Here is a 27,963-nt window from a genome sequence, read left to right on the forward strand (position 1 = left end):
GCAAAATTTTGAAATGATGGAATAAAATCCAATCATAAATGAAATATTTAGTATCAAAACCAAATACCTAAGAGCGCGTATGAAATCATTTCAATACAGAGATACAAAGCTTATTATGATTATTTTGCAAAATTATCCAAATAATATAGTCAACATAAATAATTCACTCTATATAACTTAAACCAAATACTTCTGTTTTGGAAACGTTGATATCCAGTTTAGTTTTCCATAATGTTGTAATAAACTGGACCATTGTCAAATCATTTTACTTTTTGCTGTGTAAATATATCCTGTTATCTACAAAATTAGCCTACTGCTATTGCTTTAGTTTCTTCCATTTCTCCCTCCAAGTGCTGTGTAACTTAAATTTAGACAGGTAGTCTCTGACATATGCTTTCCATCAATGTCTAGTGGTAAAAATGGCTCAGATTTTTCAGTGATGGACATTGTTTTCTTCTAAACATACTTGTTAACACAGATAACTACATTAGTACAAATAAAATCAACTTGTAAATGAAAACCAAAATGTACTTGGAAAACACACTGAAATGAAGCTAAAAATATTCAAGTATTTTTTTCAAATGTTAACCTACAACTAATTTCACCTACTCTAAATTTTTAAATGGGCTTATTTTACTCAAAATATTTAAAAAATTATTCATAAGCTTTCTACTTTCTTTAAATGTCACAACGTCTCTTTCTAACCAAGCATGACTACAGAATAGAAAATGTGGTTTGTGGGTCTGAATTGTTTCCATTTCGTATTCTGTACACATAATTATTTTAGAACATTATTTCAATATGTAATTTTAACAAGCAGAGTTATAGAGGTAGTCGTATATACCCAGAGTTATATGGGTAGTCAACAAAACCATTACACTTCATGTGTAATGTAACTATGTCTTTCAATTCTATTTTGGAACAATTAGAAGCAGGTAGTATCAATCAGTACATGTAGCTCATGTACTGGGTTTTGAAACCTGAGCTGAGAGTGAATCTGGACTGTGCCACCTATGGATAGTATGACTTTGGGCAAGATATTTAAAGTCTCTAATCCTCAGTTTTCTCATCTGTAATATAGGGAGAACAATAGTACTTCATAGGATTGTCTGGGAGAGTAAATGAAATAAACCATGTCTAGTGTTTAGTATAGTGTCTAACACATCAGTTGACACTCAGCTATTATTTTTAACATAGTTATTACATGGCTGATTTTAATTAAGTTCTCTAATTTTTTTTCTCACAAATACTAAAATATCATCAAACTTCACCTCAGTAGTATAAAACTGTCCATGTTTTAAGCAATACAATGAAACAGTGAATTGTCATTGTTATGAAACACAAGAATTTAACAGTAGAAAGACAGTTTCCATATGATGAAAGGTAATAGCAACCTAAATTATCTTGCCAAGGAATTTCATTTATCCCAGAGTTGTCTTCAAATCACCACTTCCATTATCACGCTGACCTCAAGTATTATTCTGCTCCATATTCAAAGTTCTGTCACAGTATGGATAAAATACTTGGCTTTTTTTTTCCCATTTGGCTTGACATGAGTTAGAAATTTCCAACCTACTTTCCTCAAAATTACTCTGGAGCAAAACTAGCTGAAGGAGGAAATACAAGCAGTATAAAAATAGTCCAGTTTGCGAAGTACTGCTTTCTTATGCTAATTTATCTAATTTAATTTCCAAATGCTCAGATCATTTCCCAAGAGAACACTATCCATGTATCCGAGAGGAAAGCTCATGTCAATCTGAACACTGCCAAAAACAATAGGCAGAAAGCTACAAATGTATTAAAAGAACAAGTACTATGGCTATCTTTTGTTTACTGAATGGAACCTTGAGTTGATGGGACCTCCTGGTTATGTATGATACAAAGTAGACATAACCTACATCAATAATTCCCTGGTGAAGGCCGTGGGTGATCCATCTGGCCAGATTAGAAAGAGTACAACAGTGTTTCTACCAAGATGCTCAATGAAGGTACCTATGAGAGGAGGAAATGATTGCTCTTGTAGTCATGTTCCTTCCTCCCCCGCCCATGCCCTTCAGGGACACTCATTTAATATAACAGAAGAAGATGGGCTGCATAAGGAACAGACATCTCTTTTTGTGTGGCCAATTGGTTTGCTGTCTTGTGTGAACTCCTCCCGTGCAAATCACTTTCTCATCTCCCAACGGGCAGGAAACCAAGAGAAGAAACAGTCAGGCTTTCTGAATGTTGTGATTTTTACACTCCAAAAAAAACGCCCTTTTAAGATAAAATTCATTATAAAAGTAAAATTCACCATTTATTGTGTCCTTAGAATATCTCAGGCACAGAGATAAAATTTTATATTCATTATCTCATTTAATAACCCCTTTGAAGTATCATTATCCTTTAATAAAACTGAGTTAAGCTGTTCAAAGTCACCATCTTATTAAGTGATCTGCTAAATTTGAATGTTGAAGTTTTTAAGACAGTAATAAGGCTTCTGTATCTTGTAACATTCATTTAGTCACTTGTAACTCTTTATTGATGAATAGGTGATATGTTATGCTCTGTTTCTAGATCCTGAGGAAATAGTTGTGAGTGATACAGAGCAAGATCCTGATTTCATGTTACTCATGTGACAGTGCAGGGTAAATAGACATATCAATTACATAATGTAATTCCAGATAGTGTTATATGCTTTTTAGAAATTAAAATAGGATTGAGAAACAGAAAAAGGCTGTGCCAGAATGAGAGGACGACTGAAGATAGAACTGAAACAGAGAAGATAGGAGAGAAAAAGCATTCCAAGCAGATAAGGTACCCCGAGACAGTTTTATTTTTTAAGTTAAAGTGAAAGCTTCAAGTTTTTAGGGGCAAGGAAAGACAATCTGAATAGAGTATAAAGGAAAACTCCGCATTGCTTTTTCCATTCTAAGATGAAGAAAATTAAATTTGAAGAGCATAGTTTACAGAATGACTTCTTGATTCTGAAGCTCATAATCTTTTGTGTTACATTGCAGTGTTCCATCAGCAAATGTTAGCAGCATACTATCCAGTCATTCTTGGTTTTTGTTTTTCCTAATTACTAAAAAGATGCTATAGTTTTAGGGCTTACTTTGACATTCTCTTCTTGGGTAAGGTCTAGAAAAATAAACTATGTCTATGAGAGTGGAAAACCAGATTGTAATATATATTATGACTTTGGGAAGAAAAAAAATGTTGCATTATTTATGTTCTCTATTTCACAAAATTTTAATCCATTCAAATGACTATAGTTTTTATACCAAGCAACAGATAATTAGCTGTCTTAAAATTATTTGTTGTTTTATTCCCATGAAAATTTAGTTATGCTTAAATAGCACTTTTCAACTTGCTTAAGCAAAACAGATAAAATACACTTATAAAGAAGTTTCATATTTTTCAAAAATATCAACAGACATATGTGATCTCTAACATTGTTAAGCTTTTAATAATAAATGTACTGTTTAAAATAAGGCCACATTCATTAATTCAGTTATTTATATTTCCATACCTGGGATGCTTCTCCAGAAACCAGTAATTGGAATTACATTATAGCAGAACTGGTTTATGTTCAACTAAATCCATTACTTCTTGCACCGTTCTGATTATTTACATCTGATACTCTAATGTGGAAATGCAGTGTTTTCATTATACAATTGTAGTGGACATATATAAAAAGCTTTCCATCCAAGCCTTGCATTACTGAATAGGAATGTTTTCAGTTTTCACCGCGTTCGGTTTGAAGCAAATGGATTTTTCAGAATTTTGATTAAAATTCCTTAATTTGGAAATTGACCCAGTGAGTATAGTCAAATAAAACTTTGTATGAAAAACTATAGTTTTATAAACAATATCCACTGTTAAGGTTCAGGAAGCCTATTATGCATACGACAGAATAGGCTGTATCTCAGAATTATAGTGTCTAACAAACTTAACGATGGATGAATTTATCACAAGACTTGAGAAAGAAAGAATGATCCTGGCTAGACACTGAGAGGTATGTCATTCAGGAACTACTAGATGACTGTTTCCGAACTCAGCCATTATTACACCTGACAGAGCAGATTTGCCAGATTAAAGAAAAAAAAAGAAATTTAAGAGAAAGTTCTGATTTGCCAAAACAGGTTCATCAGGGTATGAATCATAGAGTAAAACTCTTTGTTCTCTACGTTTCAATGTAGAATTTCTTTAAATAGTTAGCTTTGTTTAAAATGGACTTAAAGATTCAATCATGAACAGTTTTTAGGAGAAAAATTATCGCTTAGAGAAGAAAACTATAATTGTTCTAATTCAAGAAATATGTGAAGAAACTAGAAATGAGATAAAAATTCATGATATTGATTGAATATAATTCAGATATTACTTAAGAAAAAAAGTAAGACTTTGGGTCAATTGTCCTGAAAAGGAAAAATATAACCATTAAAGATCATTTTATTAAGTTGAGAAAGCTTTAGCCTATCAATGGGATAGATTTTTTTTAGGACCTTATCCTAACTACCTAGAAATGACATCATTGTCTATAGAGTTGTAAATATGCAACTTGTCTTTAAAATTATTTGAATCAGTCTCTGAAATGTCAGCAAAATAAAGATATTTAAAAAAAGAACCACTTTTTCCTCATACAAGTCAGATGTTACATGTGCTCTTTTATGTGCAAGAAGATGGAGCCCTTTGGGTTGAAAGTAAGAACATTTCTTGTGCTCTCAGATTTTAACCAGTGATTAAACTATAATTTATAACTAATTCCAGTAAAGTTTATTTATTTTTTTTATCTAAAGGGTTCTGCTTTGTTTTTCCAAGGATAATTATGAGCAAGTCATTGCCTCTCAGGACTTGGCAAATCCCAAATTTCTGTCTCTTTCTCTTCCCCTCCCTTTCTGTTCCCTTTCTTTTTATCTCCCACCCTGACTCTTCCCTTTAATTGGCTCTGATAGAAAACTAAAATATATCTGGTAAATAGTGTTTCTCGTTCCTGTTTCTAATTTAAAGCATGGGGAAGTAGTAGACATTTTTCTCTCTCTAAACAAAAAATAACCAACTGTATCCTAAATCAACTTTTTGTACGGTTCTTGGTTTTTATTAGGATGAATCAGTAAGCCTCAACAAATGGGGAAAAAAGTTACCTCTACCAAAGACTAAACAAGAATGACTGCAGTATGAGGAACTGGGTTCAGAAGCAGAAAGGAGGTATTGACAGACATATATATATATATATATATATATATATATATATATATATATATATATATATACACACACATATATATACACACATATACACACACACACACACACACACACACACACACTGATTTTATGTGAAACATCAGCACCTCTAGGAATTAGTTGGTAGAAAGCTAAAGTTTCTATTGCTCTTCACTATATGAACATGTTTCATTAACATTTCAATTCAGCATTATCTGAGGTGGCCTAGGTCTTCCTTCAGTTGAGCTGGAGAGTCTCTGGTATTGTTTTACACAGATGCTTCCACTGGTTAGAATTTTAAGGAGTCTCAGTCTGATGATGGAGACAACAAATGCCAAACAAACACAAGGGACTTGCCCAAGGTCATGATAAGTCATGGGAAACGCAAAGTCAGTCCTAGAAATAAGCTTCTAAGTCAGTTTATGTCTTCATTCCTTAAAAATTTATTAAATGCCCACTATGTACAAAGTCTTCAGCTAAGTCCTGGGATGTGTAAAGAAACAAAGTGAAAATAATTCTTGCTCTCATGAAGCTAACTTTGGGACATCCTTTATATCCTGTTTTAGTGGATAGTTCTTTTTAATAGGTAGCAGCTTTTGCTATTTCAATAAATGATTCTATTGAGTATATAGTGTATAAGTGTCTTAAAAGCAAAGACTATAAATTCTTTAATATAATTCAAGCAATGAGTAAGCTACATTGCATCGCATGGGCATAAAAATAGTTTTATTATTTTTGACTAACTTACTTAGCCAGAAGGTTTTCTGATACAATTATACTACTAAATTGGTTTATACATTTTTCATTCATTGTTTACTTCTTTTTCCATATGAACAGTATAACACTTTATAAATGTGGTGCATATAAAACTAGAAATTGTGTTCTTTAATTTTGTTTTGAAAGAGTCTACTGGTATAATATGCTTATCAGTGCTAAATATTTATATAATAATATTTAATGGACTAATAAGAAAGAGTGGTAACTATGCCAGTAATAGACAATGCTTTCCAAACTAGACACTCATCTTAACACTGCACATGTATTATCTCAGCCCTTATATCAAAGTTATGGTATAGATACTAATAGTATCATTTTTTTAAAGATGAGAACTTGAGGATTAAGAAATAAAAGAACTTGTTCCATGCATTGCAGCAAGTGACAAAGAGAGCAGATATATCTACATACAGAGCATACTCTTAACCACTCTCTGGTAATGAAGGATGTCTGGACATATAAAAGAAGTACTTAATGTTATACCTGGGTCTTAACTTGAAAAGTGTTTTTTCATGTTTTACCTAAAGCCCAAGAATGTATAATAAGAAAGAAAAATTAATTTGTAGCTTTGTTTCTTTCCATTCAAATTCTCCATTTTTACAAGACAAACACCAATAAAATTACTAAGTCAAACAGAGAGGAATTAGATCAGGAGAAATACCGGACAATTTAGTTAACTAGTTAGAACATACATAAAATTAGGTGTTGGGCAAGATAATCTCTTCAGTTCCTATGGTTTACAATATCTACCTGTTGACTTTCTATCCATCATTTAACACTGTTTCAAAGAGATTATCACCTCAGGAATCTTCTGATTCTATTACCTCTGTCTTTCCATGGCTTTGTAGGTCTATGATAACTTTTTTTTTTAATTTACTTTGTATTATGATTACACTGGGGTAGTGTTAGATGGCTACATAAGTGCAGACTGTGTACTTAATTGATTAGTATAGTCTGATGACAAACTCGTAACTCTTACCATTTATTGAGATATTCCTATGTGACTGGTACTATGCAAGTCTATTTTACCCAGTATTTTAAAACAACATCATTACCCATTATGAAAAAAACTGAAGTTTATGGAAAAGCAGAATCAGGCTAAGTCCATTCTATTAGTAAGTGACAATGCAAGATTTGAATATATCCTGTGGTTTTAATCACTGAATTATACTATCCATTAAAATTAACTTGTACCTGAAATCAAGTACACACTGGTTATGCTAACTCACCATTAAATATTTTTTTTGATTCACTAGAGAATGAATAGTTAACTGTAGATTCAGTATAAACTTTAAGTATCAGCCATGTATTTCACTGAAAATTTTATTTATATATTTTTTTGTGTAGAGGCCAAGAACCAAATTCCTTATATTGGCAAGATACTCATTTGCTTTAACAAGGTTTTGCCTATGTAGAGTGCTACACATCTCTTTTTAAAACACGGGATTTAGCAAACAGATACATGCATTTATTGTATACAGTGCTCTTAATTTTTTTTAAAAAATTGCTACTTTTCTGAAAAAACAGTCCTATTTCTATGTGAAACATGGAGACGATATTTGGAGAGACATAAAATTTCTAGTCTCTTAAAATGAGATGAGTCTACAGATTGTATCTTTAAAGCTAATGTACTAAGTATATATATGTATACATAATGTCAATTTTTTTAAAAGTATTTTTCCATAGAGAAAATAAATTTATTCTGAAGTTTCAAATTTTAAGCCTTCAATTAAAAATTGTACTTTCTTGTGAGTATTGGTTAAGTAGTTTTAAATATTTCTAAATATAGATGTAAAATTATTGAACCAGATTATCTTTCAAACCCTAATCAATAATAAATATAGTTTATGGGCACAGGACGCAGACCTAGCTCAGTGCTCCGAGCCTGCTGCATCCCGGAACTACCGCAGCTGTGGGAGAGGGAAGAACTCGGACTGCTAGGGCTCCACTTATGGCCCACAGGGCTGATGGGGCAGCATATAACACGGCTGAATCCAATGCTCACGGCAGAGACCTCCGACAAACGACTGAGGGAAGAAGGCTGAAAACGGTGGTTTAAGCGCTCACTGCGGAGCAGAGAACAGAAGCCTTAAGCACTGAGACTAGCCGCCCCCACCCTAACCTCCAAGAGCTCGCCCCTCCCCCAACTGCCCGGTGCTAGAAGCGATAAAGTAGCAGTGTAGATCAAAAGGACAGGATATTTGCTGTTCTGAGAACTGTGGACCGCAGATACAGATTCGAAGCCCAACTAGTTCCTACAAAGGGGAGGGAGCTGTGGAAGCGGGACTGGCTGTGGTGGTGGTCGCCGCCATTACTCTGGGTCACCTCGCACAACTAACCCCGCCCTAGACCCCACCTATCTGGGCGGATCCCTACAGGAGTGAACATAACTGCTGAAACCTATGGGCTCTGAATCTGGTGCAGAAAGAGCTTTGGAACTTCAAAAGCTCTCTGCATCCCCACAGGGATGTGCTGCCCTATGACCCAGGCGAACTGTTAACAGAGGAGAAGCCCGTCTCCCAGGGAATCCCCCCATTGTGTGAGAAGCTGGAATAGTGCAAAGAAAACATAGCACTACAGTGTGAGAGAGGGAAAAAAAGGCTGCAGTTGGAGATAAAATAAAACATTCTACCAACAAGTATTGGCAAACAAAGACCTCTTTCTATCAACCTGTTGCAGAAGCCACTCCTGTAGATGTCTAGGAAGAGAAATAGTAAATCAGTGATTGCCATGAATAACCAAGGCAACAAGACAGCTCAGAAAGAGTGAAAAGTCTCCAGAAAAGGAACTTAAAGATATGGAAATATGTGACTTAAATAACAGAGAATTCAAGATTGCAGTTCTGAAAAAACTCAACGAGATGCAAGAACACACAGAAAGGGAATTTAATGAACTCTGAAACACAATCAAAGAACAACATGAGCATTTTACGAAGGAGATTGAAATTTTAAAAAAGAACCAAAGAGAATTTCTGGAGATTAAGAACTCTCCTAACTTTTTTTTTCAATTTTGGGTGTGTGAGTCAGGAATGAGTCACATCACACCGTCCCCAAATTCCAATAAACATGTATCAAGCCCTCTACATGATTCTTTTAAATGAGTGCTCAATTGGTTTAAAGGGGGAGGAAAGCAGCTCATGGCATATTGACAATTCTCTCATAGAAACCTTCACTCTGCAATCAAATCAAAGTTTATGAGTTCCCTTTACATCTTCCTGAGGAGAGGAATAGTTGGAGCTTCTCTCTAGCAATATCTATCTATCTATCTATCTATCTATCTATCTATCTATCTATCTATCTATCATTTATCTATCTGTCCAGCTATCTATCATCTATCAATCAACTATCTAGCTATCTATGATCTAGCACCTCTCTTTACAATGTGTATATAGTTAATAGTTTTATCTCAACTCTGTGGCCTTGGTCCCAACAGAGCCAGTAGAAAAAGTTATATTGTAATTTTATATATATATAATGTGATGACTCGGTGCGAGGTCGGAGGGATAGTGGATGGGGGGAGGGGGTCCACAGTGTGAGGGATATAAATGATGAACGTCTAAGTATTACCTTGTCTTGTACACCTGAAACTAATAAAAAAATGGGGGAAAAAAAGAACTCAATAGAAGAAATTAAGAATGAAATATCCAGCTTAGGCACTAGAGTTGACAGATGGAGGAAAGAATCAGTGACATCAAAGATAGAAACCTGGAAATTACACAGATGGAAGAAGAAAGAGACTTGAGACTTAAAAGAAATGAAAGAACTCTACAAGAACATTCTGAATCCATCAGAAAAAGCAATATAAGAATAATGCTGAAGCAGAAGGAGAAGAAAGAGAGAAGAGAACAGAGAATACGTTCAAACAAGTTGTTGATGAGAACTTCCCAAACTTGTGGACAGAACTGGATCCTCGAATCCAAGAAGCAAATAGAACACCTAATTACCTCATTCCCAACAGGCCTTCTCTAAGGCACATTGTATTGAAGCTGTCTAAAATCAACGACAAAGAAAGAATCCTCAAGGCAGCCAGGGAAAAGAAGATGGTAACCTACAAAGGAAAGCCCGTTATATTATCATCAGATTTTTCAGCAGAAACTCTACAAGCCAGGAGGGAGTGGAACCAATATTCAAACTATTGAAAGAGAGAAATTATGAGCCAAGAATAATATATCCAGCAAAGATATCCTTTAGATATGAAGGAGGAATAAAGACCTTTGCAGACATACAGAAGCTGAGGGAATTTTCTAATACACGACCTGCACTACAAGAAATACTAAAGAAGCCTATTCGACCACCATCAATAGGGACAATTTGTGGCAAGATGAAAAGGGGGAGAGTAAAGGCCTGAACCGGAATATGGGAATGGAGAAAGTAAGCGTACTGAAGAAAGTGGAATACTCTAAATATCAAACTTTCTTTTACATAAACTTAAGGGTAACCACTCAAAAAAAAAAAAAAATCCAGAACTGAAATATATACTGTAATAAAAGAAGAAACAGAGGGAAACATCATAATACCACCACACAAAAAAAAGGCCAAAAAAAACCACCAATAGAGACATAGCCTTACCAGAAAACTAAAGATAGAATGACAGGAAATCCTCACGTATCAATAATCACCCTAAATGTAAATGGACTGAACTCACCAATAAAAAGGCACAGAGTAGCAGGTTGGATCAAAAAACTAAACCCAACCATATGCTGTCTCCAAGAGACACATCTCAGCTACAAGGACAAGCATAGACTCAGAAAAAGGGTGGAAATTGACACTCCAAGCAAATGATACCCAGAGAAAATCAGGTGTAGCCATAATTATATCAGATGAAACAGACTTCAGGATGAAAAAGATAACAAGAGACAAAGATGGACATTTCATAATGGTAAAGGGGACTGTACAACAAGAAGACATAACAGTCATCAATATTTATGCCCCCACTCAGGGAGCACCAAAATATACCAAACAACTACTAACAGAACTAAAGGGAGAAATTGACCAAAACACAATTACTCTAGGGGACTTAAATACATCATTGACAGCTATGGATAAATAATCCAAACTGAAAATAAATAACGAAATAGCAGCCCTAAATGACACATTAGATGAAAGGGACATAATTGACATATATAGAGCACTTCATCCTTAAACATCAGACTATACAATCTTTTCCAGTGCACATGGAACATTCTCAAGGATAAACCATAAATTGGGACATAAAATCAGGCTCGGCAAATTTAAGAAGATTGAAATCATACCAAGCATATTCTCTGATCACAAAGCTTTGGAATTGGATATCAACTGCGAAAAGAAAACAGGAAAAAACACAAATACATGGAGATTAAACAACATACTGTTAAAGAATAACTGGGTCAAAGAAGAAATTAGAGGAGAGATCAAAAGATACATAGAAACAAATGACAGTGAAAATACATCCTACCAACATTTTTGGGATACAGCAAAAGCAGTTTTAAGAGGGAAATTTATATCATTACAGGCCTATCTCAAGAAACAAGAAAAATCCGAAATAAATAACCTCATGTTAAAGAAGTAGAAAAGGAAGAACAAGTGAAACCCAAGGTCAGCAGAAGAAAGAAAATAACAAAAATCAGAGCAGAACTAAATGAAATAGAGAACAAAAAGACAACAGAAAAAATTAATGTGACAAAGAGCTGGTTCTTTGAAAAGATTAACAAAATTGACAAACCCTTGGCTAGACTCACTAAGATAAAGAGAAGACACTAATTAACAAAATCAGAAATGAAAAAGGGGAAGTTTTCATGGACACCACAGAAATTCAAAGGATCATCCAAGAATACTATGAAGGACTATATGCCAGCAAATTCAATAACCTAGAAGAAATGGACAAGTTCTTAGAAACATATAGCCTTCCAAGGCTGAACCATGAAGAACTGGAAAATCTAAACAGACCGATCACCAGTAACGAAATTGAATCAGTCATCCAAAACCTTCCCAAAAGCAAAAGTCCGGGACCAGATGGCTTCACTAGTGAATTCTACCAAACCTTCAAACAGGATCTAATACCAATCCTGCTCAAACTCTTCCAAAAAATTGAAGAAGAGACAGTACTCCCTAACTCATTTTATGAGGCCAACATTACCCTGATACCAAAACCTAGTAAGGACAACACAAAAAAAGAAAACTACAGACCAATAACTCTGATGAATACTGCTGCAAAAATCCTAAACAAAGTTCTAGCAAATTGAATACAACAATACATTAAAAAGATAATTCATCACGACCAAGTGGGGTTCATCTCAGGAGCACAAGGATGGTTCAACATCCACAAATCCATCAATGTGATACATCACATAAACAAAATAAAGGACAAATTCATATGATTATATCAATTGATGCAGAAAAAGCACTTGACAAGATACAACATCCATTTATGATTAAAACACTTAATAAAATAGGTATAGAAGGAAAATACCTTAACATAATAAAGGCCATATATGATAAGCCCTCAGCGAATCTCATAATTAAATGGTGAAAAACTGAAGCCCTTTGCTCTATGTTCAGGAACATGACAGGGCTGTCCCCTATCACCTCTGCTTTTCAACATAGTGTTGGAAGTCCTTGCTAGAAAAATCAGGCAAGAGAAAGAAATCAAAGGCATCCAAATTGGGAGTGAAGAAGTTAAATTATCACTCTTTGCAGATGACATGATGCTATATATAGAAAACCGTAAAGACTCCACCAAAAAGCTGTTAGAAACAATCAATGAATACAGTAAAGTTGCTGGCTACAATATCAATGTACAAAAGTCCATTGCATTCCTATATACTAACAATGAAATCTCAGAAAAAGAAATACAAACAATTCCCTTTCCAATTGCAGCAAAAAGAATAAAATACCTAGGAATAAACTTCTATGTAATTTTTTTAAATTTATTGGAGTGACAATTGTTAGTGAAATTATATAGATTTCAGGTGTACAATTCTGTATTACATCATCTATAAATTCCATTGTGTGTTCACCACCCAGAATCAGTTCTTCTTCCATCACGATATATTTGATCCATTTTACCCTCATCTCCTTCCCCCACCTCCCTTACCCTCTGTCTATGTAATTTCACTAACAATTGTCACCCCAAAAATTTTAAAAAAATGTAAAAAAAAATGTATACACATTTTAAGAAAGGAAAAACCTCTTAAAAATGTAATGCTCAATGTATACTGATAATAGAAGATGAATACAAGTCACATTTGACTTCTGGAATAACATGAGGTGCTAAAAGTGGTTACCATCACCGTCCAGACATTTCTGATTGCATTGAACTACTACTTGGGCAACGTTGACCAAAGTGCCCACTTGCATACGTTTTTTGGGGGGCACCCCCGGTATTTGTCTTTATTAAATGACTGCTCATTCATAGACTTGGACTTAGAAATAGTATTGCAGATCATTAGGTCCATCTATGGACCTAGTATAAGGATCACCCATTACAAATTCGTGATTGAATGACATCTAATTTCTGTCTCAAAATCTTAAGTGACAGGAAGGTCTATTGATCAATTGGTGGTTCATTTATTTTCTTTATTAAGAGTTCTTTTATTTTTTAAATTAAGCCAAATATTTTTTTTCTTTTTATGTTATTATACAAAATCTATTCCCAATATAGTCATTTAAATTCTTGAACTCATCTGTTGTGCCCCCTATAGTTCATAGTTTGTTTGTTTGTTTTTTGGCTTAACATTCTTAGTATCCTAACTCCCTGTTCAGCGAACATTATTTTCTTTAATTTCTTCTCTGTCCTGATAAGCCAATTTTTATGATATCTTCTTTTCCTCTTACAAAGTCAGTCCATAGTGAACATGGTGAATGCCTGGTCTGATTAGAAATTTGGAATTGGATACTTTATATTTATTGGTATAATCTGGTTTGTAGCATTGTTTTCATTTGGCAGTCCCGTTATTGCCTCAGTTTACAGCAAGTATTTGTTCAATGAAATCATAGACTGTTTCATGAGGAAGCTTTGTTAATTTTGCATTTGACATTATGGAATTAGTTCAGGACTGTATTTATATCCTTGTTAAATTCAAACTTGTGTGGTGCCATAGGGCTTGGAATTCTAGGAGACTGTTGTTCTCTTTTTGACTACTGATATTGGCATGTGATAAAATTACTATACTTCATGTTCTTCAGAAATTAATTGTGCTTGAATATAATTATTACATACAAAATAACTGATTGTTTTCTCTGAAGGGTCTCAGCTGCATTAGTTTTAAATTTGCAGAGATGGTGGTCTAGCTCCATGTCCACTGTAACTAATAGCTGCAATTTCAGAAATACTGCAATAAGGAATTCAGGAAGAATTCACTGAGAATACTATGCTAAAGTTTAGATCTGAGGTGGATGCATTTACCTAGCTTGAGAGGTGGGAAAGAATAGGCAGAATATTCACTTATAGGTTATGCTGATGGTTTTGATTTTAAATAAATTACAATAGTAAGTCTAAAATTTTTAAAGCAAAGGATGACAAAATCAGATCCATATTAGATCTAAATTTTTGAAAATATTTTGGCTGCATTGTTTAAAGTAGAATGAAGGTGATAAAAGTAGACTTGTTGAGGCTACATAAGTTAAGGGTGATGGTGGTAGCAGTAGAGGTGAAGAAAATTGGATAGATTGGAGAAATGTTAGAAGGTTAAATCCATAGGCTATGAGGAAAGAATAACAGGGAGGAAAAATGAGAAGTTGTCACAGATTAGTCCTAAATTTTGAGCTAATGCAATTAGATTGCTGGTGGTATTATTTGTAAGATGGGTCACTCTGGAAGAAAATGTGGTTTGGGTTAGAAAGAGGTAGATGTTATGAATCTGTTATGAACATATTGATTTTGAAATACTTTTGAGATGATGCATGAGTATTTCAAGAGCTATAAAAAGATATATACACTTTGACCAAGATATCCCATGTCTCTGGGAATGTAGCCTAAAAAAAGTGCGAAGTATGGGAAAAGTTATTTCTGAAAATGTCCATTTCTGTTTTATATTAATAGGAAACATTGGGAACGATGTTAATGCTCAAAAATAGAGGAATGATTTAATAACCTGTCAACTTACAAAATGCAATATAATTTAGTCAAATAAGTAGCTTTTTTAAAAACTCTTTAGTGACATGGAAAGTATTAATTACATACTGCTAACTTATAGAAATAGTTAAAATATTTAGTATATTACAGTTAAAACTGTGTAAAAACAGATGCATATGAAACAGAACTGGAAAAATAGAAGTAATTGTTCAATAGGATATTAGAATTACAGGTATATGCATTTATTTTTCCTATTTAAAAGTTTGTATAATAACATGCTAAAAGTGTTTAAAATTTTTAAAAATATTTATTTTAAATTTAAGTGTAAGTCTTGTTTCTCAAAATTATAGTTTGTTTTTAATTAAGGGTTGCATTTTTTTCTGAATTTAGAAATATTTAAAACTTTTTTTTCCTCAGAAATTTATAAAACAGTCTTAAATAACTCTTAGGATTTGTATTTTATGCCTTTAGGTTTGGGGCTTATCTACTTTAAATATAAACAATTATAGCTATAAGAGTCTTCATGGTGAAAAAAGAAAAAAAATCTTAGCTAATATTATTTACATTTAAATTAATTTTATCTGTGTTTATTTTTATGTGTGTTACATATGTAATTTTCATGAACTGAAAATCTGAGTTCCAGAGTTCTAGAGCACTGCATAGGTTTTAGGGCAATTAGTTGCATCATTTAGTTCCAAGAACCAAGAGAGGCATATTTTCAAATTTGGATACTTTACATTTTTAAATTGTAAAGGTTTTATTTTCAGGAATAAAGAAAAAAATGAATTATATTTGATTTTGTGTCTTTAAATTTACTAAATTAAATATTAACCCAGTTTTATTTTCATATTTTACCAGTAAGTGTCTTAGCATCAGCAATTTCACTTTGTCAATTAGCATACATAATATATCACTGTGGAACTGAGGACTTCATTAAAAAATTGTCACTTTGGAAAATGTTTTCTTTCCATTTTTTTACAACAGATATTTTTAATCTATTAGACAATCATAATAAAGTATTTCCTACTCCAAAGATAGTATTCATTTCAAAAATCTTGTATAAGCCAAGAGTATATTCAGGATTAAAGACATGAAATTTTAATAAAATGTATAGGAACAACAGATATGACATAACTATAATTATAAAGGCAGTGACTGAGAACTGGCAGTTTGTTTTGAAAAAGAATCTTTTGGTAACTTGTAATGTAAAATATAGTATAGAAAATTTAGCTTTAAGAAATGTTTTCCATATTTTAGGATAAATTTTTTGAACTTATTTTGATATCTTTTACACAATTAACTAACAAAAATATGTTGCATTTAAAAATGTACATTAATATTTAATTAGCTTTATTCAGAATGGAGTTTTTTTAGTAAGTTTCTAATGGTGCCTAGATAATGTCATGAATCAAAAGTACCATTAAAATGTTTCCATGTAGAGTCCCCAAAGTAACTGATGCTGAAGATTCTTAAGAAGGTGAAGGTTTCCAAAAGTGGCAATTCTAATGTAATCTCTAAATGATTTTGAACCTATGAGAGTTAATATTTGGTTAGTTCATGTATTATTTGATGAACTCTGAATATTTTATGGACTACGGGCTAAAAGCTGGTGCTTGAGTTATGTATGTACCTAACATCTATATGCCTGAAAATTTATTTTGATGTGTTACTACTTTATTTGGTTCTGAAGCAGTTAATGTTCAAAGATAATTGTTACTAGGAAGCAGAAGAGAAGGAGGAGAAGGAGAAGAAGACAATATAGCTAATCATTCTTCACATTTCATTCTATAATTATTGGTGGTGATCAAAATTATGCCAACCACATTAATGCATAAAATAATATATTTATGCTTTGGAATTTACTTTCCTATCAATTTAAAAAATCATTTGTTGAGTCAAGAAATTGGAACTGATTCTCTCCCTCTTCCCCCAAAAAGGAATTGTAATTTCAAGTAAAATTCAAGGTATACTTTAATCATTTTAATGATGAGTCCCCCTAAAACCAGCAAACATAACCTAACCATAATATGTTGAGAGAATTGTTTTCAGAATATATGTTAAATGTCATTGCTATCATTCGCACAAAATACCAATTACTGTAATGTTCTATGTATACTGATACTAACAATTGACCAAGAAGTTGAAAGTTCAATTCGGAAGGACTATAATATTTGATTGTTTGCAAAGCAAATACACACAGGTTTACATATTGATTTTGGCTCCCTCCTTACTATATAACTGTATTCTTATATGTCTACTAATTTTGTAAAGTTGGGCTTAAGATATTTCATCAGTCTTCTCTCTATATATTTTACAAAGTCAAGATAAGGTTAACATATTTTAAATTATTCTGAACATTCAATTTATTTTAAACATTATAAACCATCAATGTTTCATATATTTTATCAGCACATAACATAAACATACACATGACACTGCCTTCACCAAAGACAACTGGTAAATTTAAAAAAAAAACATATTTTCTATGTACTTACTTGAAATAAAAGAATATGCCAAGTGAGATAAGCAGTGATGCAATAGATAATCCATGTCCAATTATAGTCAGGTAAAACAAGTTCAGTGCCGTCTATAATGAATATAAAAAAAAAAAAGGTTCATATCAATACTATAATACTGCATGTGTAGAAGATCCAATTTAATAGAATAAATTATATATTTAAAAACATGTGATCTGATAGCCTTATCATTAAGCTTGCCAACCAATAAATGCCTGACTACATCTGGAATGAAGAATACCTATGCAAATTTATCCAGTGACATCAAAATGTATAAATTGTATGCCCTTTTTATTTAAGAAATTAGAAGTCATATATTAAATATATAAAGAAATAATTTTATTGACCTAGGTTGTGTAATACATAAAACTAGCATTTTATATTTTGGAGGACATTGACAGTTTTCACCCTATCACTTTGTGCAAATGCTATTTGATGATTTTCTTTTTGCCGTGTCCTTAAATGCCAGATAAGGCTTTCTTTCCCAACTGAGTTTCTCCTTTTCCTTTGACCAATTTGAGGCCCTGAGACAAGTCTCAATATAGTAACTTATAGGAGCCTGTGGTCTATAAGAATTCTCCTGGTTTTGAGTTCTTTGACTTTTTCTTGATTTTTTTTCCCTGTACTCTATTTATTTGGAATTTACCATTTCATTGCTTATTTTTTTTATAATTCTTTCAAACCCCTCTCTAAATAAGCAAAGAATACAACATACTATAATGATGATAGCTGACGTACTATCTCTATGCTTGTTAGTTTTTAAAATATTTTCCTTGTATTAAGCCCATTCTTATGAAAATCTTGAGGGTGGGTTTGTTGTTATCCCTATTTTATACCTGAGGGGACTTAAGGCTTGCTCCAGTCACATAGTTGGTAATGGGCAGAAACAGGAAGTCAGACTTCAGGACTCAATTTTAATCACTGTAACAAACTGCCTTTACACACACACACACACACACACACACACACACACGTGCAAATATATGCAGGCACTTTCTATCAAAGCTTTATTGTTATGACAAACTGTGACTAACCTTGACTTAATGTATGGTGTTAAAAGCAGGAATGTGAGTGAGAGTGTCCTGATAGCCAACCAGAATGAAAGTCTTCTGCTGAGGGACAGGGAGAGCAGTTCTAACCCTGCTGGTCTTATCTTGTATACCTGAGCATATTTTCTGAACATAATGCTAGAAATTCCACCGCAAATAAAAATTTTCCCTTTGCTTTTACTTTTAAAGTGTGTTCCCACTCCCGACCCCGCACCTTTGGAAAATTTGAAACTCCAATACTGAGACATTGACTTGTACATACAGTATTACCTAGTAGAATTACTTCCTCAGTGTAATGACAGAATCAATATTAATAATTTCTATGAAGATATTTTTCTTACTGTTTTTCTCAAAGTATATTATGGAAAGGCTTTATAATGGAATGGAACACTAGCTAAATTTTCTCCACACTGTATTGGTAACTAACTTTTTAAATAGATAGTGTAAATTAAATTTCAATTTTAATTATTACGTACCTTCACTTTCTCATGTGTGTTAACGTTACACTGGGTGTAATTTGTCCATGTTCTGTTGCTTGCCGGATGTCTAAACCAGTTTCCATCTTGGTCACAGATCTTTGTAACTTTTTCTTTAAAATTAAAAAAAAACACAAAACAATAAAACAGTAATTTAATTAACCTAAGGTTTATTAAATAGATGTCAAAGACATTGCATATAAATTTCTGCTATTACCTGAAGGATCAAAGTCCTGAAAGTAATCAGGGCAATGCTGCATTGATTCTGTTCCTGCTGCCACATCATTCCAGCACAGCCATCCATCCCAGGTTCTGTTGCAGTACATGCCTTAAGGGAGAGTGAAAATTAGAGATTATTAACTCTAATTAACTCTAGGTATACATGAAGATGTAAATTCTTAATGGTGGCTTCACACTGACATGGAATAAAGGCTGTCTACTGAAAATGACAACATTATGTAAATCTAGACACACACCGCTTATTGACTGTGATATGTTCTGAGAGATGCGTTGCTAAGTGATTTTGTCATTGTGCAAACATAAAGTGCACTTACACAAACCTAGATGGTATAGCCTACGAACACCTAGGCTATTTGGTATACCACCTTCTTATATGCACATCATCGTTGATTGCAACATTGTTATGTGGTACATGACTATACAGCAATTACTTGGATTTTTTACCAAGTAATTATTAGAATAATTAATTTCAAAACTAAATGTAGAGATATCTAAAAAAAAGCTTAGATCATGAATGTTGCATGGGATGTTTATTATTTTTAACAGATTTTGCACAACAATCTCAGAATTAATCTCATGTAAATAGAAAAAAGATCTACTGCTCTGAATATCTAAATAATTCTTATTTTTTTATAAAAAGAATTGCACGTTACTAAATAAAGTGCATTTTGTGGTTTGTCAGAGAAAAATTTTCTGGTATTATTTTAGAAAGCATCTCAAACAAGTCCATTTCGCTGCTCAAAAGATTCCATCTGATTAGCAAGAACACTGGCAGCAAAATAAATTACAAGGTCCAGAACTTTTCAAACTGTGTTGTCTGACATTTCAGTGAGACGTGAGTAGGTATTCTATAAAAAAGTTGCTGTGGTCCAATAGCTTTGGGAAATACAATATTAAAATAAAAACAGTTCTTTATTGCAAGACTTTCTGGAGTATTTAAAATTACAAAGTGTGTTATGAAGTTCCAATAAGAGGATCTATCATGCAGTGATTCTAAACTTCTTAAATCAGAAAATTATTTTATTATGAAACCCTCATGAAACTATTTCTATGTTCAATAATTAGATTTGAAGCCTAGTTTCACATATATCTAGATGATTTGGAAGGGGTTAATTCAGTAGTTTTAAGCTAATAATACAGATTCTAATGGAATAAAATGAAAAGCTGGATCAGTTAACACAGAATTTGTATACAAATATTGTAATACTTGATCATTCAACCACTATTAACCTAATATCAGATAATTTGTGATTGTGTGGCATAGTTTAAAGATATTTTTTAACTGGATAAATATAATAAAAATGTTTGAGCAGATATATGTAAACACATCTCTAATTATGAACAAATTGTATTGTTCACTTAATTAAGATTTTAAGTTTACCACTGTGGAAAAACCACTGTTTTCTTTCTCACAAGCAAGTGCATTTTGACAGTTACAGATATTAATAATAATCTACTTTTAACATTTTATTTATGTAAACCTTGCATATTATACTATCAAATATTTTTCCAAAAAACTTAAGATCATGGTTTCCACTGAGTTTTAAAATTTAGAAATATCTAAAGTCTTTACATTTGCTTTATTTTATTGTGAATTTTGCATTTTATACCTTGAAGATATCCCTGTCTTTAGGATTTCTAGATAAAATACAGGGCTATTTTGGGTTTTGTTCTTTATTTTTTTTTTTTTTTGCTAAATTTGACAGTTCTACTTGTGCTACTCGGGTTTTTATCTTCAAAATCGAGGCAAATATCTGGCATTTATTAGGCCCTCAATAAATGTTATAAAAATATCTAAAGAATATCTTACTGGAAACAGAAACACTTAGAATTCACTAGCTTTGCTACCGAACATACTATTCAAAATATAGATTATGCAAAAGAAATTGTGTTTGTCATTTTATTATGCAAACTCCTATCAAGCAGCTTGTTAACAAAAAAGAAAGAAAATTACATAAACTGAAGATCAACTGTCCTTATTCAAAATACAGACTTATGTGATATTTTAAGTATCTTTGTATCATAAAAATGTTACTAAACTATATCCCTGTTGCACATATTTTTATTAGAATTTTGTAAAGGAAAGATAAATTATGTCATAAAATATTCTTAATAAAAAAATAAAACTGCTCACATGCAAGAAAAATTAGCAACTAACCCATTTATAATCATGAACCTAAGAAACTCATGATGATGTAGTGAGTTTGTTTTCTTTAAAGAAACTATATCAAATATATTTAAATTAAAGTCATATTTACCTTCTGTTTGTTGAATGGGGTCTTGCATAATTTTCTGGTAACATTCATATTGAGCTGTCATGATTTTATTTCTAGTAACACCCAACTGATTCAGGTCACCATGGTCCTCTTCTGATTCTGCTATGACAAGAATCTAAGGAATTAAAAAAAATAAAACTTCAAAATTGTGAAAATGCCTGTTGTAGGCAGTCTGTCACAGTGGAAAACAGTAAGTGGTGATATGCTGTCTTGTCAACTGGCTCTGGGGGAAAATTCCTGATTGGTAGTGTTTGCCAGTTTTCACAGTAAATATCCCGTCAAGTCCAACCTCAAGTGACCAACAAGATGTTGCCAGTGGCAGAGTAAGGAAAAATAGGCGACGCTTGGCTCTAAAGCCTGTGGAGGCCCACTCCAGGGTATGTGTTGTGGAACGCAGGTAGAGTTGTATTCAAAAGCTACTACTACTTTTTCATCTGCTCTGTGAATGTAGGCAATGTAAGCCTCTGCTTTCTTTTAGTAAAATGGAACGAAATAGTATCAAGATAACAGAGGGGAGTATCTGGCACATGCTCATAATTGTTGCCATTTTAATATTTTGATAATCAAAACATTGACAAGTTTATCTATGATACTGGTAAATAGAATTTTTATTGTGTGCACAACAATAAAATTTTTGGAACATACATAGATAGATAGATAGATAGATAGATAGATAGATAGATAGATAGACAGATAATCTTTCCAATTTAGTAGCACAATTTTAAGCTTCACTTCCACTTTAATTTTTATATGACTTTTTCCCATTTTGTAATGTGAAGCATGTATAAATCTCTCTTCAACTTTATTTCTCCTTAATTTTTGCATTAATTCTATTCACTATTTTCCATAAGCAGTTTATCTTTCTGCTCTTATTTTATCGCCTCATTCTTGATTTTCTGTTGTCTGGCAGGAAGTTGAATTTGGTAAAGTCTAAATAGTAATATTCCCTCAGTGTGTGGCACCACTCAAGTGTCAGCATCAACTGACCACCATTTAACATTAACTCCTTATTTTTTTGACTTTAATTTGCTAATAAATATTTGTGCAGCAGTTATGCTGCACGAGTAATAAGTGCAAATTCATATCAGGAAAATTAGTATTTTTCTACTGCGTTCAGTAAGTGTATAGAACTGCATAAACTCAATATAAGCATTCTTACTTAAAATAAAAACAGATTTGCACCCTGTCTGAGAAACGGTCACAGTTCCTTAAATCACAATAATCGGATTGGTAATCTGTTACAGAATTACCTGCTGGGAATCAATGTTGGCCTGTGCAGCTCATTGGCATGCTCCATGGAGGCTGTGAGCTAAAGAAACAGGAGTCCTGTTTCTTGAATTCTAGCGTATTTATCCAAGATAACGTCTAAGAAGTGTAGAATTTGGACTGCTCCTAGACTTGAGAATGTTTTCAAATACAAATGCTGACAGGAATGTAGCCTTGCTTTTTTCCAGTTCAGGTTTTCTATATTTTTTTGAGTTTCTTTGTTTGAATCTCTGTGGGGTTTGCTTGGAAACACCACAGGAAAATTATTTGCTGGCACAGAAGTAGGTGAGATTATTTCTCTCAGTTTCTCATACATAAAATTAGATAAGAATACAGTTATGGTTTTAATGTGAAACGGAGAAAAATATGAAAAAAAATATTTCTGCAACTAAAAATAAAATGAAATGTATAAGATATATGTCTCCTCTGGTATAGCAATTGTTTTTCCGTCATCTTTTTTCTGCTTTGCACCTCCAGCCCTACATCCCATTCACAGACATACAGACATGTACATGAGGGCTCACGCGCATGTATACACCTGTCCCAATCTTAGCATCAGTGCCGGCCAGAAAATGGACACTTAATACTTCTTTGAATAAATGGATGAGGAAATTAATTTAAAATGTACTGTCTGGGTCTGAACTACTTGTTTGTCAATATAAGTCAATCAGTTGGCAGAATGGGAGAAAAATGAACAGGTTAGGATCTGTGTTTTTAATAGTTCTAACTCAGAATCAACAGGTCTGGTTGAAAATATTTTATCTACTATGTGTGACTATAGAGACATTCTATTTTTTTTTCAAACTCTGATAATTACTTTTCTCTGGTGTTCTGCATATTTGTATTCATTTACCTTCCTCATTTTGACATCCTCCTTACCCAGCCATGCCATTATCCTCTGGTACCTGCTATGGGATGAAAAGCCTTCAAGTATACACTAAAAGGAAGTCAATTATTGAAGTGTTGATTAGACATAAAAATGTACTTAATTTATGCATCAAATAACTGCATGTCAGTTTGTTGTGATTCACCTTTATCAACTATAGACATATAGGAAGTTAAAGGGGAAATACTCATCAATAGACAGATATTTAAAAAATTTATGCTTACCGTAAAAAAAGGCAAGAGAAGCAGAAAATACAGCATACACTTTTTCTCCATCATTAATGCCAAAATGAAATATGCTATATAATGCAAATCAAACTGCAATAGAAAATAAATTAATTCATCCATCAAATTTATGAAATAAATATAGATTGTTCTCAACAGAAAATTTCTTTAAAACTACACAATAATTTTGCTTTAAAGATTTGATTAATAGTATTATGTATCACAAATTTAAGAGCATCATGACTTAAAATATTAAAGAGCTTAATTAAATACATTTTAATTTAATTTAATTAGTATTACAAGCAAGAAAGCTTCTGCATATATATGTATTATATATAACATAATAAATATATATAATACAATATATATATAACATATATATATTTTAGTAATAGAAAAACATCTTGTTTACCAAAATTGGGATAAAATGATTAAAGTATCAAAATAAAGAATTTTACAAGAACATAAATGCACACATTTTGATGGCATATTTACTATAAAGCTTACCTTTATTTCCTATAAATATTATCTCATTTTTGATTTTCTGAGTCTTCAATAATTTAAGAGAAGAAATTGCTCTTAGAAAGAAATGGGCCAATTTCTTGAGAATCAGTATCCATATTTCTTTAAAATGGCCTTATAATTTAATAGAAATTATTCTTCACTGGATGATTCTATTGTTTTTTAACCACAAAATTACAAAAAAAAAATCCCCTAAGTCATCTACATTATTAAAAATAGGTTACAGAAGACGGATAATAGCAAAAAAAAGTATTTTTGCTATATATTTGTAATGATCGATGTAATTGTGAGCTAATGAAATAATGAAAATGGCCTCCAAAACACCACCCTTTTAATAAAATTTAAAAATAAAACTCTTAATTTCTTAATTCTAAGAAACAAACATTGCTGGGATAAAGTGTATAATACTTACTATAAGGTCCACGAGCAACCTACTCTGATAGTATTTTTATGAGCTGTGAATTATCATGGTAGAGTCATAAAATATATTATTTACTTAACTGACTATATAAAATAAACTTTCAAAGAAGATTAAAAATCCAATCAATAGATATTTACCAGTGAATTATGAACTTAGATTTAATTTTGTTAGGAAACTGTAATGATTTTCATTATAAGGCAAATGTTAGAGTAAGAATTAGAAAACAACTTTTCCACATGTTTTGCTTATTGTTTTTATTATCACATGAAATGAGAACATACCATTAACTAGCATATCGAATCTATGCCATCGCTTACCCTCACCAATGACTCACCTGGAAACAGTTTTTCTTTTTAAGTGTAGCACTCTTTCAGATAAGATATTCTCTTCTGTCTGCTATACCGGGTTTTTATTACTAGTTAATCTTAAAAATATAACCAAAAAATTAGAACAGTGTATTAATTTGAGATATTAATGAAACCATGCATATTGTAACAAAAAAATGAATCAAAGTTTTTGCAATCCAGTAATTAATGAGTTGGTATTTTAGTTTTATTATATTTTACTATAAGAAAATCTAATTTTCCAATACTTACATGCACAATTGTCTCCAGACTCAAATCACATTTTCTCTTGGATCATATTCGACATTGTCTTCAAGAACTTCTTAAATCCTGGGGTCATGACCTGAAATATTGATTGACATAATAATTCATATTATTTTAATGAGCCAAAATCCTTTACATGATACATTGAAATTTTCAAAAAGAAACAAAAAAAAAACAAACCCACTATTAAAATGATATTTTAAAAAGCTATTCCAATTTTTTAAAGTGTCTTTTGCTTACAATATATTTGAGTTTTGTCACACATATTTGTTGTTTTCCATTAGATGGGAAAGTATCAATTTTCAGTTATCAAGTATACTTGGGATACGGAAAAATCTAACTGAATATTTTATCCAAAAAAATTTCAAAGAACTAGAATATTACAAAAAGATTGTAAAATTAAACTATACTTTAATCTTTCAATATCTTTAATCATTTATTGGAATGTAGTGCTATTAGTCTTAGTTACGTATATCTATCTCCCTTGCTGGTATGGTTTCTCAAAGCCAGAGATTATATCTGGTTAATCATTGTATCCTTTGTGACTGGCAGTTAATTTACATTTACTGTATAAATGAATGGATAAATGAATGGAAAAAATGAACCAATAAAGTACTTCCTGGATTTTAAATCAAGAACACTAATCATAACTACTAATTAACTGCCATTTCTTCTATTATAAGGCTTTACATAGTGTTTGATTCTGTACTGACAATGAAAATTGGGGACAGAAAGTTTTTATATCAACCTGTTTACTTTCCTACAAAATAAAGTCCCGAAACTATTCAATTTTCAAGTTCTGTAGTTGTTTGGATATTGAACAAACTGTAGTGTACTGTACTGACTTTGGAAGTTATAAAGGTTAAGCCAAATTTAAAGCATCAAATTTTTCTGTATTGAATATATATAATACAGAAACATACAAATAAGAATGTAAAGAAATAATATTCTGTTTGGAAATCTGATAGGTTTTTATAAAACCATACTTGGATGATGTGCACCAGAGTCAGTATTAAATTACCTTTCATGTGTACATGGATTCCAAAATCGAACGGAAAGTACATCAAAAACATGTTTGGAGTTTTCTCAAACCCAACATATTGGAAAAATATTTCACCCAGCATTAGCAGTTATTTTTGTTGCTTATTGTAGGCTTCAAAACCAGAGTTCCCAAAAGTATATTAATGAAATATCTCTTAGTGTCCACTAGATCATTCTGACACCAATATTGTAAGAGGACTTTAACTCATAAAATATTTATCAATGCAAATAATTCCACGATTATAGCTTTCCTTCTTCACCCTATTCCGTAGTGATCTAGAAAATGGACTGCTAGGAAGAAGGTTTTGTTTTGCACTGTGTAAACTTGTAGCACTCCTAATCCAGAGGTCAGGTCTATGTCCCTGGGTTAACTAAGGATGCAGCAGCAAGTTTGGGTGGCAGTGTTTCAAACACATGGTGGACACTTGTACTCTCTGTGAGATTTGGCAATGTCCATTGCATATGGTGATCCAATTCACTTGAGTCATCTACTCTAAAAAGGACTTTTCAAATTTCCCTGCCAGCAGATATATGTGGTGAGTGGTACTTATGGAGGAATCACCTGTTTCACCAAGAGTTCTCTAAATCAACAATGGAGGAAACATGACTGGACATGTAGATAACACCATTGCAGATACATCAGTCAGTCAATTTATATTGAGTCTCATATAGACGTTGTTATTATCAGGAGATGTACGTTTAATTGTATTCCTTGGTTAGGCTCATTGGTTCTTTCCATACTTGGTCTACTACGTTCATTCAGCAAGTGGTTCTTTCCTCTATATTTAGTTTGTTCCAAATTTATCTTTACTAAAATACATTTGATAATAACTAGCCAAAGTTGTTAAGCAAATCATTGAAAATCTCTTTCAGCTCTTGTTAAATTCTTTATTGACAACTGAGTTGCTTGTTCCTTTGTGAAATACGTAGTTCCTATTCAATTTTGAGGAGAGATCAAGTATATATGTAAAGGATGTCAAGGTAAATTACTAAATCTGCCAGTGGATTGTTTTCAAGTGTACTTAGATTTGTTTAGTTAAAAAAAAAGACTTCTTCAAAACTGAGAAAGCTCTAATTTAAACTCTTAAGAGAACTTGTAATCACAGCAGTACTATTAGCAGTTACTGGCATTTTCTCTTCGTTAGCCAGCCTGACAGATCCTATAAATGCTTTTTCATTTTCACTTCTCAAATGGAAACAAACTGGAAGATTTGGTTCTATTACTAGAAGCAAAATGATTTTCTTTACTGTGCACATGGAATAAAAAATAGCTTATTTCTAAATAGTCTCATGCTTCTTGCCCAAAGACTCAACAACACAGAATAAAAATGATTTATTTCATCACAAAAAGCACTTTGAGAGATAAAGAATGTCTTAAAACCTCAAATAACTTTTGAAATATAACTTC

At 32.3% G+C, this 27,963-nt stretch overlaps 1 protein-coding gene across 4 annotated transcripts in view; it reads right to left on the bottom strand.

Annotated features, from left to right (window-relative positions):
• Positions 1–27,963, bottom strand: part of CALCRL (calcitonin receptor like receptor) — a 102,252-nt gene that overhangs the window by 22,770 nt on the left and 51,519 nt on the right. For all 4 annotated transcript variants that reach the window (XM_081051663.1, XM_081051661.1, XM_081051662.1 and 1 more), the window contains 7 exons: positions 25,503–25,593; positions 25,241–25,330; positions 23,964–24,056; positions 21,570–21,702; positions 19,289–19,399; positions 19,072–19,184; positions 17,526–17,617 (listed from right to left, as the gene is read on the bottom strand). In XM_081051663.1, coding sequence (XP_080907789.1) covers positions 17,526–17,617; positions 19,072–19,184; positions 19,289–19,399; positions 21,570–21,702; positions 23,964–24,017 — 503 coding nt within the window. In that variant the 5' untranslated portion in view covers positions 24,018–24,056; positions 25,241–25,330; positions 25,503–25,593. The remainder of the gene's footprint in view (positions 1–17,525; positions 17,618–19,071; positions 19,185–19,288; positions 19,400–21,569; positions 21,703–23,963; positions 24,057–25,240; positions 25,331–25,502; positions 25,594–27,963) is intronic.

Source organism: Rhinolophus hipposideros (assembly GCF_964194185.1).
Source record: "Rhinolophus hipposideros genome assembly, chromosome: 6".
Taxonomy (NCBI): Eukaryota; Metazoa; Chordata; class Mammalia; order Chiroptera; family Rhinolophidae; genus Rhinolophus; species Rhinolophus hipposideros.